The following is an 18,267-nucleotide window of genomic DNA, read 5'->3' on the forward strand; positions in this document are numbered from 1 at the left end:
TTCAGAATGGGAGAAAATATTTGCAAACGAATCAACGGACAAAGGATTAATCTCCAAAATATATAAACAGCTCATGCAGCTCAATATTTTAAAAAACAACAACCCAATCAAAAAATGGGCAGAGGACCTAAATAGACATTTCTCCAAAGAAGACATACAGATGGCTAAGAGGCACATGAAAAGATGCTCAACATCACTAATTATTAGAGAAAGGCAAATCAAAACTACAATGAGTTATCACCTCACACCGGATAGAATGTTCATTATCCGAAAATCTACAAATACTGGAGAGGGTGTGGAGAAAAGGCAACCCCCTTGCACTGTTGGTGGGAATGTAAATTGATACAGCCACTATGGAGAACAGTATTGAGGTTCCTTAAAAAATTAAAAATAGAACTGCCATACGACCCAGCAATCCCACTACTGGGCATATACCCAGAGAAAACCATGTTTCAAAAAGACACATGCACCCCAGTGTTCATTGCAGCACTATTTACAATAGCCAGGTCATGGAAGCAACCTAAATGCCCATCGACAGACGAATGGATAAAGAAGGTGTGGTACATATATACAATGGAATATTACTCAGCCATAAAAAGGAACGAAATGGGGTCATTTGTAGAGATGTGGATGGACCTAGGGACTGTCATACAGAGAGAAATAAGTCAGAAAGAGAAAAACAAATATCATATATTAATGCATATATGTGGAATCTAGAAAAATGGCACAGATGAACCAGTTTGCAAGACAGAAATAGAGACACAGATGTAGAGACCAAAAGTATGGACACAAAGGGGGGAAAGCGGGGGTGGTGGTGGGATGAATTGGGAGATTGGAATTGACATGTATACACTAATATGTATAAAATAGATAACTAATAAGAACCTGTTGTATAAAAAATAATTTAATTTTAAAAAAGCTTAAAAAAATTATGTTGCATAAAACATTTATTTATTTTTGGCCACATGGCTTTATTTTTATTTGCGTGGCTTGTGAGATCTTCGTTCCCCAACCAGGGATTGAACCTGCACCCTCAGTGGTGAGAGCGCAGAGTCCTAACCGCTGAACCACCACGGAATTCCCTAAATAGGATGTTAATTCTCTTTTAGACAAACACCTCTGTATACGTCTTTTTCCCAAGCTGCTGGCTGCAACCCCATCTGCGATCTCCTTGAAGGAGAATCTTCCGAGGGCATCTTCTTCAGAGCCCCATCAACACCTTCTCCCCAAAGAGTTACCAAGATGGGGGTGAACTGACCCTTGGCCTTGCAGGCCACCAAATTGGGGCTCCCCGTCACCCCCTCCACCCTCTGCCCCTGGGGAAGTGGCCTGACACTGCTTCCCTTGGCAGATGGGACTGTTTCTGCAGACGACAGAGGTGTTTTGCTCTGCCTTCTCTCTTGTCTCTGGAAGATTCTGGCAACCGCCAGCCCTGCAGCCAGCGAGCGAGGCCCTAACAGGGGTCAGTGACCGGGAGAGCTGCTTCATGGCCAAGAGCTGGACCTTCCCTCCTGCTGAGAACTCAGAAGCTCTGGGCCAGGAACAGTGTCAGCAGGACACCAGGAGCCTCTAGATCCTCCAAGTGCCTTGGGAGTCTCCGTGCAGAAAAAGAAACTCTGAAAAACAGCCTCGAGCAATTTACATTCTAACAGGGAAACAAAACAAATTCGTGTGCTCTTTGGAAGTATGGCAGGACCACAGTGTTGACAAACGATGCACTTAGAGGAAGCAGCGAGAGAGGAATGAACAGGTGAGACTGGGGCAGAGGTGAGGTTGTTGAAGGGACAGGAAGAGGTGGCTTCAAACTCATGCTGAGGAGGGTAAGGGAGCGGGAGCGGGGTGGGCAGGGAGAGGGCATTGTCTCCTGGGCACAGAGCAGCTGGGGCGCAGCCTCACAGAGCAGGACTGAAGGATCAGAAGAGGAGGGAGAAGCCTCTGGAGAAGCCTGGAAGATGCAGCACTCGGTGAGGGTGGTGGAGAGGAGAGAATCGCAGGGGAGGTTTGTGTACACACAGAGCAGCAGCCCCCGGTGCTCTAGGCAAACAGGTAATTCAGTGCATAGAAATACTGAGAAGTAGGTGTGCTGTGTGTGTGTGTGCAAAGCACATTTCAGCTTTCTAACCCCAGTACTTCCTGCTCTTCAAGTAGGATGGGGGTAAGGTTTAGGCAGCACCTACAGAAAATTGCCAGTGGATCAGGCAAATGCCTAGAGGCTGACCAGGGCTGCTGGGGAAGCCACTGGGACAGTCTTTAACCCGGTGCTGTGAAGTCCCAGCTCATTTTCTGCTGAGTCAGCAACACGCGACCAGGCTGACAGAGCACAGCTTCTTGAGGAAAGAGCTTCGTGCCCTGCAGTCCAGCTGCAGCCCAGGCGCGGCCCAGGGCATGGGGCAAGGCTGGGTGGAACGAAGTTGAAGGGTGGTGAGAAGGGCAGGGGAATCTATAAACAACTCTGAGGGGAGGTCACTGAGGTCTCCAGGCCCCCTCTCTAAGACGGTTCTAGAACCGACCAGTCTCTGAGACAAACCTGAAACCAGCCCAGTTAAGGCTGGTTTCTGATAGATCTGTCCGGTCCAGTTTGAGGGCCAGAAGCTCACAGCATGAGACCCACTGGGGAGGATCGTCTGAGTCAAGCTGGCTGAGTGTTGTCTCAGCAGACCTTTGTAGACCGTGGCGAAGGGGCGTGTAGGCCGATCAGGGGGGCGCCGTGACCCGGAACAGGAACGCAGTGCTCGGCAAGCAGCCCTGGGCACTCTGGGAGGCTGGGACCTGCCCCAGGAATCCAGGCGGTGGAACAGAGGCAGGGAGGCCTCCTCCAAACCCCTGCTTTAGGACGAAGCTAAGTGCAGGGAGCAGGCTGTTGTGGACGTTTTTCCACCCGCTGAAAAGGCAAAGGCCGTTTCCAGCGGGGGAGAGAGGGCACGCTAACCACGAAACCTTCTGCAGGGACTCAGGCCCCCTGGCTTGGTTTTCAGCCTGGCCCCCGACCAGCTACATGACCCAGGGTTAGACGGTGAACCTCGCTCTGATGAATGGGGCTTCCTGTAAAACTGGAAGCAGCAGCCCATTTTGCAGCCTTAGGGGCAACATCAGCTAAAAGCGCTTGTAAGAGAGCCTGTCCCATCCTCACAGGGAGGCCGGGATGTCGCGTGGTCAGCTTCCCTCGGTGGTCAGTTTGCCTCGGCCGTCTCCCTTCCTCTGGAAGACAAAAGGCAGCAAGTGACTGGACTCTAAAATAAGGCTCTGAACCCTCAGGGGTCACCATCCTGGATGCCGGAGAAGGGAGAGAATGCTTTTGTTCAGCGGGGTCCTCGAAGGTGGATGACTGCAGGGGAACAGACGTCCAGAGGCCTCCAAGAAAGAAGGTGAAAAAGAGAGGAAATGGTCCCCCGTAGGAACCTGTGGAGCTGGTTTCTGGGTGCCGGTCACAGGGCTCGGGAACTGGAGGGAAAAGGGAAAGATGGGTGTGGAGAAGGAGCAGGGCGTGGCCCCAAATCAGTGCCCACCTGCGCCGGAAAGGCCTCGCTTAGACCCGTCTTTGATCTACGGGTCTGTGCTCTGCCGAGCTGTGGCTGGAGGGTAAGCCCAGGGCTCGTCAGCGGAGGTGACCTTGGGCTCGGGGCTTCCAAAACAGGAGGAAAGATAATCCAGGCTCTTCAACTCCCCACTCATCCCTTGAACCCTTAGGGCCAAGAAACAATACCAAAGATGAGAGGCCAGGAACCCAGGGCTGGAAGTCAGATACAGGGCCCAGAACCAGGCTGGGGAAAACCGAGTGTGTGTATGCACATCTCTACCTGTGCAATGGCAGTCACCGTCAGACACCTAAGAGAAGGACAGTGTGAGAGTCCAGACCCAGAGAGCAAACACCAGCCTAAGAAAACGGTGGGAGAGCAGGACGGAACAGTTCCTCAGGAGGGAGAATAAGCTGGCACAGACTCACCTGCTTGCTTTGGCCGCGGTGACACCACCTGGTGGGTGGATCATAAAGCCGTGTGTGGGGTGGGCTGCAGGTGAGGGAGCTTTCTGCAGGCACGGAGCAAGAAGCCCTGCCGACAGCTGGGGTGGGCTACACAGACTCGTTCTCGGACGCCAGACCCTCACCTCCTTGGTGTATTCGCAGAGTAAGAAAGAGACTGCTTTCTCTTTGTTGATCTCAACAGCCAGGGGAAGGAAGGTGCTGCCTTAGCAAAGTCGAAATTATAGTCACTAGGCTTCAATCCATTCCTGTCCAAAGGAGTTGTATGTTATAAGCTCTCAGGCTTATGAGTTTTTGATATTTAAATTTTAAACAAAAGCCACCCTGAATAGTCACCACAGTACCTGAAATTTTTAGCACTAATAAAAGATATAAAAACGTCAAAAAGTAAAGAAATTGAAGTCACTGTCCATGTAAATGGAGGGAAGCAGGAAGCCAGATTACTAAAAACAAGCAGATCATTCCCATTTAACTTCCTGAAAAGAATATATGATTTGTTTTACAGAACTAGTGACAGGCTTTACTTCCTAGTTGAGGCAATTATTAAAGTCAGTTTATATTTCCCCAGCCCACAATCGGGAGTTACTAATTAATAACTGGGGGTCCATAAAAGGGGCACTCTGCCCTGTAGGACATCAGACGTGAACATGTCAGGGGAACGGTGACACAGACAGCCCCCGTGAGATCAGGCCTCAGGCCCGTCCATCTGCAGGATAGTCAGGCAAGAAGCAGAGTCAGAGTTCTCTCTTTCGGAAGCCTGGAACCCTCCTCTTTCCTGGTCTTATTAAAAGTAGGACATGATTTTAAGTTTAAAACCACAGAGCACATCTAGCCAAGTAGTTCTCAGTTTTTCTTTTGTTAAAAGTTGTAGAGCCCATCATTCAAATGGCTACTTACTATAGAAGAATACACAAGAACCAGTAAAAACGGTTCCCTGTAGGGGATGGGGGCATTGGGTGGAGAGGCGGGGAGGGAAGCAAGACTTCTTTTCATATAGCTTGACTTTTGAAACCTATGAATTTATTGTCTCTTTGAAAAAGTAAAACACTTTTTTAAAGCTGGAAGCTCACCATGTAAAGTGGCTACAACAGAGCCCCCTTGGGCAGGAGACGGTGGGAGGTGAGAGGGGCAGAGGCCCTGCTCCCATTTCTCTCGTGCTGTTTCCATTTGCTCTGCACTCGGACGCCAGAGGGCCTGGCCTAATCTTACTTGTTCCTTCTGGGGAAATTAAAGCCCAGGGAGCCAGGCCATCTCTGGGTCTCTCTTTCCATAGGACATATTCAAGAAGGGTTAAGTAGTACTCCGTTGTATATATGTACCACATCTTCTTTATCCATTCATCTGATTCAATATCCTGTGATAAACCATAATGGAAAAGAATATGAAAAAGAATGTATATATATGTATAACTGAGTTACTTTGCTATAAAGCAGAAATTAACACAACACTGTAAATCAACTATACTTCAATTAAAAAATAGATTTAAAAAGAAAGAAGGGCTAAATATACTCCCCAGAAGAAAGAATACACCCAATCCTTTTTTGAAAGATTTATTTTTAATTAAAAAATAAAAGTTATCTTAACATATCTGCATTGCAGCTTCAGGGATGAAAACTTAATGAAGCAAGAAAAACAAGGTTTATCAGTTCCTGGGTCACCTGACCACCTTACAATGGATACAAAGGCACACGTGTCTTCAAACAAACTTTATTCTATTAACTCAGAACTCCCTTCCCCCAACTCTTATTTGCCCACCCTCACCAACCCCCCCTCCCGCCAAAAAAAAACAACCAAAAACATTAAATTCTCTTTTAAAACTACAGAAATAAGTGCTCAGTCAGCAAGGAACCTGGGCATGCCGCCCCCTCCTCCATCCCGCTCTGCTTTGACGGCTGGCTGTCCAGAGGCTGGCTGGAGCATCCTCTACCACACTGGGGGGGCTTGGACCCGGACAGCCCCACGGCATCAGCCCAGCTGGAGTCGGCAGTTCCAAGGCACTGTGTCCCTTAGTCGAGGGCATCCGTGGCTAAAGCAGCCTTTCAGGAAGAGCAGGCCAAAGCCAGCAAGTCTTCCTCAAAGTCTCGAGGTGAGATCTGCGGGCAGGAGGGAGGCGGCCGGTGGTGGTCTTCTCCCCACAAGTTACTGGCTCTCAGAAGCTTTCCTCTCCCTGGTCTCCCCGCATTCTCTCTTTCCCTTCTCCCCGCATTCTCTCTTTCCCTTCTTCCCAGTCTCCCCCTTCCCAGTCCCCCCAGGAGTTTTATTTTAGCTTGATGGCGGGGGTTCCGAAGAAGCTACTGGCAACTCCTGGGGCTGGCCTAGGGGCTCAGCCACCTGTACGGGGACACCGTGCACTTTTGGTTCCTGCGTGTCACGGAGCCCCTCCTGGCCCTGGGAGGGCTCCCAGGGCTCCTTGCTCTGGGCCTGGCTGTTCAACTTCTCTTCAGCTTCAATCTCCTCTGATGTGGGGATGGAGTTCTTCTTGGGACGACCTTTGGGTTTTGTGGGCGCTTCCTGTCCACCTTTAAGAACCTACGTGGGAGAAAAACAGTCATCAAACCTAAGAAATAACTCCCTTCCTCCACTTTCCCACCCCCAAGGCCTCTAAACCACTCCTTCCCAGCAGTGAAGTCACAAGTTATGGCAAAACGTATTCTCCACGGGTCACCTGCAGTCTACAAAGACAGCTTCATTCATGAACGACTCAATGCACTTTTAGTCGATATCACTTCTATTGGTATTAAATACTATGATCATAAGCACATGAAAAAATCCAACTTCAACGACAGGGAAGGAAATGAAAATTAAAATATGAATGTGATAAGTTGACAAGTTATAAGGAAAAGACAATATTTGTAGCAAACAGGAAAATAAACACGCATATGCTAGTGTAAAAGTGTAATTGGTACAGCTTTTTCAAAAGACAATCTGAGACTGCAAATCAAAAGTCTGAAAATGTTCATACCCTTTGACACAGAAATTCCATTTCTAACAATTTAGCCTAAGGAAGTCATCAAAGATTGGGACAATGATTGATGTGCAAAAATGTTCATCATAAAATTGGTTATAATAGCAAAAATCGGTTATAACAGCAAAAAACCATACTCTTAAGGCTTCCACCATATGATTGAATACATAATTATAGTATATGGCAAAGAGAGAACACTTGAAAACCATTACAGTCATTTTATAGGAGAATGTATAACAACATGGGAAATATTATTAATATATTTTTGTGAAAAACGGGTTCTAAACCAGCATAATTTAATTTGGTGGCTAGACAACTGCACACCACCCTGTTTGTAGTCTCAGGATCATGGATAATTTAAAATTTTTTCATTCTTTTTTCTGTACTTTCTAATTTTTCAACAATGATCATGTATAAGTATTTCTGATATCAGAAAAATAAGACGTCATGAAACATGGTTTTGTAGTGTTCAAAGAGGCAGTAGCGCACAGAAGAGAGTGTTCTAGCTTTGGAAGTGGAATAACTAGATTAAATTCTAACTGTGCGCCTTATCCACTTTCTCTCTGGGAGAGTCCTTTAAAGACTCTGAGCCAGGCTTCCCTGGTGGCGCAGTGGTTTAGAGTCCGCCTGCCGATGCAGGGGACGCGGGTTCGTGCCCCGGTCCGGGAGGATTCCCACATGCTGCGGAGCGGCTGGGCCCGTGAGCCGTGGCCGCTGGGCCTGCGCGTCCGGAGCCTGTGCTCCGCAACGGGAGAGGCCACAACAGTGAGAGGGGAGGATCCCACGTGCTGCGGAGCGGCTGGGCCCGTGAGCCGTGGCCGCTGGGCCTGCGCGTCCGGAGCCTGTGCTCCGCAACGGGAGAGGCCACAACAGTGAGAGGCCCGCGTACCGCAAAAAAAAAAAAAAAAAAAAAAAAAAAAAGACTCTGAGCCTCAGTCTCCTAATCTGTAAAATGGGGATAAGCATACTTCCCTGCACAGGGCGATGGTGAGGAGAACCAACAGGTAATGTGGGGTAAGGGCCAGAAGTGTTCCTGAGTGTTCCAGAATCTGCCTCCCACCCTCCTTGCCTGGGTGACTCCACTGAGACAGTGCCTCTCCTGGGAGCCTGACCGGACCTCCCAAGTCTAAGTTAAATGCCCTATGAGCATCCTATCAGAGCACTTTTCAGATACGTCTGTCACTGCATGTTTACTTGCCTGTCCCTCCCACCCAGTCCCTGCACACAGCAGGCGTTCAACGACTGTCATCGAATGAACTAACCTTTCTCAACAGGCCTTTCCATAGAATTGAAGAAAGATATAAAGTAAGCAAAATAATGATAACCCAATGGCCTTTACTGATTGCAAATGACTTGCACATTTATTATCCCAATTCGTGACTTACATTAAGAGTCCCATGAGGTAGGCAGGGATACTTTTTAAAATGTTTTTATTACTTTGGGTTATAACAGGCACTCCTTCTTCCACTGGCTCTGAACTCTGGCTGGTGTAGCTATTGACCTGGGCAGCTCGTGAGAAGGGCTTCAGGAGGACCTGGATTAGCACAGATAATCAGGAGTGGGATGTATTTTCGCTACCTACACACCTTTTGTCATCTTAGCTTCCTCATTTGAACAGAAGCTCTTTGAAGGTAAATCCTGCATCTATTCCTTGCTCTGTGCTCCGAGCATCTAACTTCCAACTAACTTTCTATGCAGTTGTTAAATATTTACTGACTACATCTCTTTCCTCTAAGAGCAGCGGAAGACCTCTGGGTGCTGAACTGTAAGAATGAATGTAGTAACTTGATAAACCATAAATTTTTTTTAAAAAAGCTTTATTGAGATATAATTCACATACCACACATTTCATTCATTTATAGTGCACAACTTAGTGATTTTTTGTATAGTCACAGAATTGTGCAGCTCTCATCAGAATCCAATTTTAGAACATTTTCATCACCCCCAGAAAGAAAGCCCATACCCGTTAGCAGCCACTCCGCATTTCTCCCCTGCCCCCCAGCCCTAGGCAACCATGAATCTGCTTTCTGTTTTTACAGATTTGCCTGTCCTGGACATTTCATATGAAGGGAAACATACAACATGTTGTCCTGTGTGACTGGCTTCTCTGACTTATGTTTCCAAGGTTCATCCATGTTGTGGCATGTGTGAGTATTTCATTCCTTTTTTTGGCCAAATAATATCCATTGTATGGATATACCACAATCTGCTTATCCATTCATCGGCTGATGGCCACTTAGATTGCTTCTACCTTTTGAATATTGTGAGTATTGCTGCTGTGAACGCGGGTGTACATATATATACACCTGTTTCCGTCCCTGCTTTCACTTCTTTTGAGGGTATGACCAGAAGTGGAATTGCTGGGTCAAATGGTAACTCCGTGTTTAACCTTTGGAGGAATTTCCAGACTGTTTTCCAAAGCAGTTGCCCCGTGTTCCATTCCAATCAGCAGTATATGAGGGTTCCAGTTCTCCTCATCCTTGCCAACACTTGTTATTATGTCTTTTTGATTCTAGCCATCCTAGTGGGTGTGACGTTGTATTGTGTTTTAAATTTGTACATCACCGACAACTAACGAAGCTGAGCATTTTTTTCATGTGCTTATGGGCCAGCTGTATATCCTCCTTGGAGATATATCTATTCAAATCCTTTGCCCATTTAAAAATGTGGTTGTCTTTTTTTATTACTGAGTTATGTGTTCTCTATATACTTTGGATGAAAAAGTCCCTTATCAGAAGATTTGCAAAGATGTTCTCCCGTTTTGTGTTCCTTTTTCACTTTCTTGATGATGTCCTTTACAGCACAAAAGTTTTTAATTTTGATGAAGTATAATTTTATTGTTGTTATTGTTGCTTGTGCTTTTGGTGTCACGTCTAAGAAGGTTTTGCCTAACCCAAGGTCATAAACATTCACTCAAAGAGTAAACATTTTCTTCTAAGAAAGAGTTTTATAGTTTATTGTTTACATTTAGGTTTATGATTCATTTTGAGTTAACTTTTGTATATGGTGTGAGGAAAATCGTAAGTTCTCAATAAAAGCCTCCTTTTAGCTGGGCATCTGCTCAGCCACTGTACTTTCAACCCAAACAGCTAACACAGAGATGTGAAGGGGACCTCTAACAAGATATAGATGCTGACAGAATCAATCTCTGGGCAGAAGATGTCCCTACATTCCTTTTCATATAAGTCAGTATCTGATTTTGATTTGTCTGAGCACAGGCTGTTGAAAGCGCCCAGATGTGCCGAGATGAAATTGACATGTTGAAAGCAGCCCCACTGGGTATAAAGGAGTTTATACACAATTGAGTTGCTCCATGTAGTAATCAAGTTATAAAAGGGCAGCTCTAAGGAAACCGCCTAATTGGCAAAAGAAAGTCCAGCCCAGCAATTAGAGAACACCACCTACACAGCTTGGCTAGACCCCACCTGGCTGTTTTCCTACAGCAGGAAAAAAAAATAAAAACCATCAGACCATTTTCTAAATGGAATAGAACATTTCAGCACAAGCAATAATTAGGAGATAACTACCCTCTTGGCTGCTTTCCACACTTGACCTCTGGCCCCTGCCTCTGAGCATACCCGCGACACACAGTGATCTCACAACCACCCCACACCAGCAGCTACACACTCGCGTGCACCCTGCGGCCCTTCTCCCAGGACCCCTCCTCCCCAGGCATCCCCAGAGCCCATGTAGTCCCCTTGGTCCAGAGAGGCCAGACAACCCCTTGCTGGTGAGGTCACACACCTCTGGGAAAAACAGCACACCATCTACTTTTATTAGCCAGACCCTCTGGCAGCCTCCTTTGAACTCTAAAACTAGATTCTTCCATGTCCTCCTGCTGAGGATGTCAGGACCAGGCCTCTCCGTCCTTCCGGGTGGGCACAGGTGGCTGGGGGACAGGCACTTTGATTAGAGAGCCTGGATGTCAGAGAGGAACCTTCTACCTCTCCCATTTTTCAGGCAGGAAACTGAGCAGACAGAGTGGTTTGTCATGGTGGAAAAGCAACCTAAGGCAGAGCTGGAATATGAACACAAAACCCTGATCATTTGAATCTAACACTCTTTTTTTTTAAATTTTTTGGCCGTGCTGCACAACACGTGGCATCTTAGTTCCCCAACCAGGGATTGAACCCATGCCTCCTGCAGTGGAAGCACGGAGTCCTAACCACTGGACCGCCACGGACGTCCCCTGAACCTAACATGCTTATCAGTATTTCATTGCATGTATGTAATGTGCAAGGAATATGTACAATGTGAAGCTGATATTTCTTTTTATTATAATTATTTACTTTTTGGCTGCATTGGGTCTTAGTTGCGGCACGCGGCATCTTCGTTGAGGCATGCGGGATAGTTCATTGTGGTGCGCGGGCTTCTCTCTAGTTGCGGCGTGCAGGGTTTCTCTTCTCTAGTCGTGGCGCACAGGCTCCAGGGCACGTGGGCTCTGCAGTTTGCAGCAAGCGGACTCGAGCTGAGGCGCACGAGCTCAGTAGTTGTGGCGCAAGGGCTTAGTTGCCCCGTGGCATGTGGGATCTTAGTTCCCTGACCAGGGATCAAACCCATGTCCCCTGCATTGTAAGGCGGATTCTTTACCACTGGACCACCAGGGAAGTCCCTGCAGCTGATATTTCTGACTCCAATATTTATCTGCACTTACCCGATCTCCCAGCAGATCCTAGGCCATGGACTCATTAACCCAGTGCTTTTTTTGCCCCTTTTTCTCTGTCTTTATCTGCAGCTCTATGGAACGGTAAGAGCCATGTAACTGACAATATTTCCCCAAAGCTGAGAAGTTCGCAGTCTCCAGTAGGGTTCTCTCCCCCAGCACACCGTTTAGCAGATTTTCCGCCTGTAGATGGGATGTTCCACTCAATTCAAGCCTGAATGCTAAGGCGCTGACGGGCGGGGAATGAGGGCGCACAAACGCCCAGGACTGTCTTAACCAGAGTCCCGGCAGCCTACAGAGTTCATTTTCGGGTTATATCTCTCCTGGCCTCCAAAAGTTTACATTTTCTGGAGACATGAATTTTGTGGATAGGTAAATAATTCTAAAAAAATAAGAAGAACAAGAACAACAGCTACCATTTCTTGGCCGTATCCTATGGGGTAGGCACTGTTCCGAGTCCTACAGGGATTGGCTCAGTTACCTCATCCACATCCCTATCAGGTGGACGTCAGGCATTTAATGATGAAGAAACAGGCACGCAGAGGTTAAGTCACCTGCCCACGATGACATGGGTAGCAGCTGGTAGCAGTTTCCCGGAGCTGTTGACTAGCTGGAAGCTTTCGGTGAGAAAGATGACAACGCATGTGGTATGTGGCCCACCCAGTTCCGTGACTAGGAGAGGAAGGTTCCGCCCATCTGGACCCTCTCACGGAACAGAACTGTACTTTGGAGCTGAAAAATACCACCGAATAATGAGGTACTTCCGGTCCGCCGCAAAGCCCAGTGGACCCTACTGGAACAAAAGCCAAGCAGAGGCGGCATGGAGGGTGAGCATCCCACCGAATGTACAAGATCACATTTTCCTAACCTGCTATAGGTCACACATGTTGACTGGTAAAAACTAGTCAGAGATGCTATCTTGGTTCTGGCAGCGCTGTCCTTGGCAGGGTGCAAATAACTGAGAAGCAAGCGCTAATCTTTTTCCAGTTCCGATGAGGTGACTTGCCTTGAGACATCTTTCTTACTCAATTATCCTTTTCTTCCCCAGTCACTGCAGAGACAGCCTTGAAAGAGTTTTACCAGGAGAAACTGTGAAGCAATCAATCAGGACGCCAACAATGCCTTGCTGTCCTGGAGGAGTAAGGATGTGACCCACACCCAAGCCACTTCGCTCTCAGCTTCACTCCAGCCGTTCTGAGGTCCTTTCTGCGCCCCATGTACTCCGGTGACACCCTTCCCACTTTCACCTGGCACGTGTCTGTTCATCCACTAAACCCAGTTTAGATGGCACTTCTTCTGGGAAGCCCTCCCTTCTCTACTGATTCTGAACCTTGTCAATCCTTCCCCTGTTGGCCTGGTCACTCTGAATAATGAGCGGCTTACAGGTCTGTCTCCCCCACGTGACTGAGTACCTTCTTTGAATTTTATTTTTTAATGGATGGGTTGGTGTCTTACGAAGGTAAGTGCTCACGAGATGAAATGAAATGGAGTCTTGTTTCCCAAAGGGACCCGAATCCGGTTGGCCTGTGGAATGCTGCTCTCTGAAGTTAAATGTGCGAAGTTACTTCCATTTTGTTTCATACGACATTGATAACCATCGACACCCGGCCCACGGCTGCACCAGCAGCGCAGTGGCTGGTGGAAAACAGGTGACGTCAGAGGCAGAGGCACACGTGTCCCCCACGGGCACCGGGCGACGCCGGCACAGATGGCAGGCTGTCAGTTCGTTCACCGTCTGACGCATGAAAAGATCGCTGATAACCAACTTAAAAATGACTCTGCCACTCAGGAGACGTTGATTTTGATGATAATGACAGACAGGGAAGGAGATGGGTGGTGGAACTTGCACAGAAAGCAGTGACGAGACTTGCCCAAAACCAGCCAGGGAGGGGCACGCCTGGGAACATGGCCCAGTGTTTCCAGCTCCCAAATCCGGTTCCCTTAGAGATCAATCCCCCAAAAGGTTTCATGGGTGTCTTAGCATTCTAGAAGTTGGGGAGCAACAATATATTTAATTGAATCTTACTTATCCTTCAATTTCACCTTCTCCCTGCAACCTGTCCCAATACCTCTCCTCTGGACTCTTATGGGGTTCTAAATCTATAAATAAACAACCGGCACTTAATTACAATGTGCTCCTTTGCTGCTTCCTGGACCTTGCTTCTTCAACTGGATCATAAATTCCACGAAGACAGGGCTCTATGTTGTTCCATGACTTCCTATAGTGCCTAGGACGAGGCGTGGTTCACAAGAGACACTGAATACGTATCTGTTGATGCATGCAATATATGTGTGTTTGTACATGTGTCTGGCATTGCCACCTCACTGGGGGGAGCATTCATGGGCCAGGCCGCCTCCATCTGAAAATCCTCCCACCTCAGGGGCAGGTCTCCCCAGAGGAAATGATGAAATTTGCCCAAGAATTTTTTTTCTAGGGATATAATAAATGCTGCCTTGGTGGCTTTCTTCCCATTTCCATTAATATTCATTTGCAATTTATTTATTATTTAGTCTTCTCCTTGCTAGCAAGAACTAAAGTTTTCAGAAAAAAAAATTGGACAGAAACAAAATTGAGAAAACTCAAAATCTATTACCTATTATCAATCAAAAAATACTGATTAACTTTTTTTTTTCTGAAAACCAGGTGGTAGGGGGACCTTAGTTATTTGGTAATTGGGAAAAAAATTCATATTCCAGGGCTTCCCTGGTGGCGCAGTAGTTGAGGGTCCGCCTGCCGATGCAGGGGACACGGGTTCGTGCCCTGGTCTGGGAAGATCCCACATGCCGCGGAGCGGCTGGGCCCGTGAGCCGTGGCCGCTGAGCCTGTGCTCCGCGACGGGAGAGGCCACAACAGTGAGAGGCCCGCGTACAGAAAAAAAAAAAAAAAAAAAATTCATATTCCAGCCCTTGAGACACCAGGAAACATGGCTTGTGAACAGATGGCTTAGCAAATTAGAACGTCATGCAGGCAGGCCTGAGCTCCTGAGAGGGTAGGCGGCCAGTGGTATCCAGCGAGGATGTGCAAAGGCCTGGGTCAGAGGCCATGGTGCGTACGGTCTCTAAGGAATCGGAGCAAGGCTCCTTCCCACCCTCACCCCAACCCTCCTCTTTTCTCTGGGCTTTGACCTTGACCCTTGGGGTTTACAAAACTGGAAGTGAAACCCAACTACTTTGGATTTAACTGTGCTTTTTCAAAAAAAGAAGGGTGGTAAACCATTATGAAATAAAGTTCATTTAAAAACCAAATATGGAACAGCTTATCAGCTAGGCACAAGAACAGTATTAGGGAAACCAGAGTCACTATACCATGTGTATCAGAGGAACCTGGGTGCTGGTTAACACCCCCTGTCCTGGGAACAGGACAGGGAAGCAGAATCCTGGGAGGGGCCTCGAGTTCTGCATTTGTACCTGCCACCCAGGTTACTCTGACCCCGCCCACTGGAGCTGAGAATCACTGCAATCACAGCTACAAGAGCAGATGTGCCCTGTATATCCTCTAAACAAAGAGGACTGGCTTCTATTCTTAGCTATTGGTGGGAGGGGGAAGGAAGTTCTTTGAAAAGTCTAGCAGGTGGGGTTAAAACCCGCAACTGAGAAGCTTGGGGGCTTTCTTTTTATTTTATTTCTAATGAAACTGTGAAAAAGAATATCCTTCTGGTCAGGAAATCCAGGTCAGAAAGAATGGCTCTTATCCTATTAATTCAAACAGCCTCCCTCCTAGCCAGCATCTTAAAAGGCCTTCCCATCTCTGGAGCTCAAACCACCAAATGGTCCTTCCTGCCTTCTTACCAGCCCTGTAACAAGAATTTTTCGTGTCATGATGGGCCCATGGTAAGACCTACTCTCTTTCTTACCATTTTCTTCCATTTCATCCTGCGGTTCTGGTACCAAGTCTTCACCTGCAGTTGAGTGAGTCCCAGAGACTGGGCCAAGTCCAACCTACAAGGCACGAGAGACAGAGGAAGGATGAGGAAGAGGGGAAAGGGCAGCAAAGGTGGGGTCCTGTTGGCTACCTCTAGGCACTGCTACCAACGCGTGGACCTCCCCATTAAACCAATTCCTCCCCAAAGAGCTTTGCCTCCCTTCCAAGAATCCTATGGAGGAAACTCTGGGAAGCTAAGAAACAGATGCCCAAGCCCAAGGACTGTCTACATTGGAACTGAAAAGATTTCTGAGCCTTCACTGCAAAGTCCTCTTCCTGACCCGATAGGCTCTTTACTCTGACCCTGTACAAAAGGAAGGCTCTGCTCCAAAATCCAAACTGTGGAGAAAAGGTAAAGCCGCATTTTCCTTATCAGAATCCGGCTCATCACTCAGACCCGGCTCAAGCCCCACCTCCCGGGGGTGAGCCTGCTCTTGTCCCTCCCACCAAGCAGGTTGCCTCCTCTACCCAGGTTACCCGTCACCCAGGTGGCTCTGAGTTCTCGCTGGTCTCTGATTGCTTCACAGGAGTTATTTCTGCCTCCCTAACTGAACTGCAAGAGTTGACTTCCTAACTCAACGGCTGCTTTTACAGTCACGAAAGTGCCGACTGCCCTCTGAATCCAGAACAAGGGCTCACAAATACCTTTCCATGGATTGACTCATCCACCATCACTGCCCTCAACTGTTATGATGCCAGCTTCCAAAGTAAACATTACACCCGTAGCGCCTTCTTCCCATTTCACTTCCTGCATTTCTCTGTAGCCTCCTGCAAAGCCCTGAATGTCAAAGCCGTTCCCGGGGAAGTATGCAGTTGGAGCTAATTCTAACAACACGGCACCTGTTTCCAGAACACCACCACGTCCCAGAATGTGTGCAGTGCCCCTGACATGTACCATCTCATTTATTCTATTTTTTAACATCTTTATTGGAGTATAATTGCTTTACAATGGGTTAGTTTCTGCTTTACAACAAAGTGCATCAGCTATACATATACATATATCCCCGCATCTTCCTCCCTCTTGCGTCTCCCTCCCTCCCACCCTCCCTATCCCACCCCTCTAGGTGGTCACAAAGCACTGAGCTGATCTCCCTGTGCTATGCGGCTGCTTCCCACTAGCTATCTATTTTACGTTTGGTAGCGTATATATGTCCATGCCACTCTCTCACTTCGTCCCAGCTTACCCTTCCCCCTCCCCGCGTCCTCAAAGTCCATTCTCTACGTCTGTGTCTTTATTCCTTTCGTTTATTCTTTTCACGTCTATTCCTTCCTGCTGTGAAGTAGGTATGATTATTCCCATCTTACAGATTATTCCCGTCTTACAAATAATTACTTATGATTATTCCCGCCTCTCTGAGGCTCAGAAAGACTAGAATCTCTCAGCGACCACGGCGAAGTCCTGTGCACCACCTGTTTTTTGTAAATAAATTTTTATTGGAACGCAGACACATTCATTTCGTTTCCATGTCGTCTGTGGCTGCTTTCGTGCTACCACCTCAGAGCTGAGTAGTTGTTACACAGACCGCATGGTCCACGAAGCCTAAAATACCTACTCTCTGGCCCTGCACAGAAGAACTGTGCTGACCCCTGCGAGGTGGGCCTAGAGAAAGAAGTGTAGGTAGGATTCAAGTCTGCTGGCGTCCGTGTGCCTCCCCCCTGTACGGGGGCTCCCTCCATTCATCGTCCTTTTGTACAAGACAGCTCTGTCGGAGGGAAGCTCTCGCTCAGGCCTTCGGGGACGCTGCATCCCAAGGAGCCGCAGACGACCCGAGCGGAGCATATGCAACGGGAAAGGGAACCAGGCTGAGGCTGTCCACCTCAGTCCCTGAGACTGTTGGAAGTGCTGACCTGTGTTTACTCGTGACAACCCCAGGTCCGCCTGAGCGCCCACTGGAAGGACCACCTCTGGCTGGAAGGAGCCCACAACGAGCTGCACCCCCCCCCGCCCCCCACCGAGGTCCCAACCCTGGTCCCTGGAGCAGCGTGGACTTGTCACGCGGCGCCTCGGACACAGCTTGAGCAGGGACCACCACTTTGGGAGGCCCCGGGGTATCTGAGGGTTGAGCTGTGGAGGTAACGTCCACCATCTCACAGCAGCCTGCACGGCCGCCAGCCTGGGCTGTGGGGACTCGGGTGCGAGTGCTCTGCTGCAACTTTCTCTAAGCCGAGGAGTAACGGGCAACATCTCACCATCAGGAAGACCAGCGGGTACAGGAGTGAGGGTTCCAGGTGCAGCGGCCCAGCCCCCCTGCCGTGACCAGAGAGCCCAATTTCAATCTCTGATCATAAAAACCGTGTTCCTTCCAGGAACTTGAGCTCCTGGCTTCAGTCAGCATTCACACATACCTGCTTGTCCCAGTAAAAGGGCTACTGGAAGGTGACAGTTTTATTGAAAGTGATTAACAGACTGAAGCTAGTAAATTCCCAGTGTGCCAGCAGCCCTTACTCTCCCCACTGACGAAGCCTTGCTTCTCAAGTAGCTGTTCGTTAAAGCATCAAGAGCCCAGGGGGCCATCCCACAGGTCTCCCAGGTCTCCCCCGAGACAGGCTCTCCCCAGGCGCCCCCCTGTGCCTTCCCAGCCGGTTCACCTGAGGCCATCAGGTGCATTGGTGAACGGAAGGTTCAGGTTCACAGCTCTGTCACCGCATTAGCAAACGAGGTGAGCTCACTTGGGAAAAACGCGCCCAACTCACTCTGGCTCCAGAAACACGCTTCACTGTCATCAGCCTTCTCTCAT

The 18,267-nt window shown here is 48.2% G+C and overlaps 1 protein-coding gene and 2 long non-coding RNA genes across 5 annotated transcripts in view; 2 read left to right on the forward strand and 1 right to left on the reverse strand.

Moving 5' to 3' along the window:
• The window catches only part of LOC114487984 (uncharacterized), a 90,400-nt gene extending 84,516 nt beyond the window's left edge, over nt 1–5,884 (forward strand). The window contains exon 3 of the long non-coding RNA XR_003683587.2: nt 5,803–5,884. This is a non-coding gene — a long non-coding RNA (uncharacterized lncRNA). The remainder of the gene's footprint in view (nt 1–5,802) is intronic.
• The window catches only part of BARX2 (BARX homeobox 2), a 74,153-nt gene continuing 61,402 nt past the window's right edge, over nt 5,517–18,267 (reverse strand). For both annotated transcript variants that reach the window (XM_055091427.1, XM_007115452.4), the window contains 2 exons: nt 15,462–15,546; nt 5,517–6,508 (listed from right to left, as the gene is read on the reverse strand). In XM_055091427.1, coding sequence (XP_054947402.1) covers nt 6,242–6,508; nt 15,462–15,546 — 352 coding nt within the window. In that variant the 3' untranslated portion in view covers nt 5,517–6,241. The remainder of the gene's footprint in view (nt 6,509–15,461; nt 15,547–18,267) is intronic.
• On the forward strand, nt 7,767–14,468 carry LOC114487983 (uncharacterized). 2 transcript variants are annotated; one of them, XR_008619566.1, is made up of 3 exons: nt 7,767–9,091; nt 11,680–12,434; nt 12,656–14,468. It is a non-coding gene; the product is annotated as an uncharacterized lncRNA (long non-coding RNA). The 2 variants fall into 2 exon arrangements; XR_008619565.1 differs by having other exon boundaries at nt 7,767–8,575; nt 8,984–12,434.

This window comes from Physeter macrocephalus, chromosome 16, assembly GCF_002837175.3.
Source record: "Physeter macrocephalus isolate SW-GA chromosome 16, ASM283717v5, whole genome shotgun sequence".
In the NCBI taxonomy this organism is placed as follows: Eukaryota; Metazoa; Chordata; class Mammalia; order Artiodactyla; family Physeteridae; genus Physeter; species Physeter macrocephalus.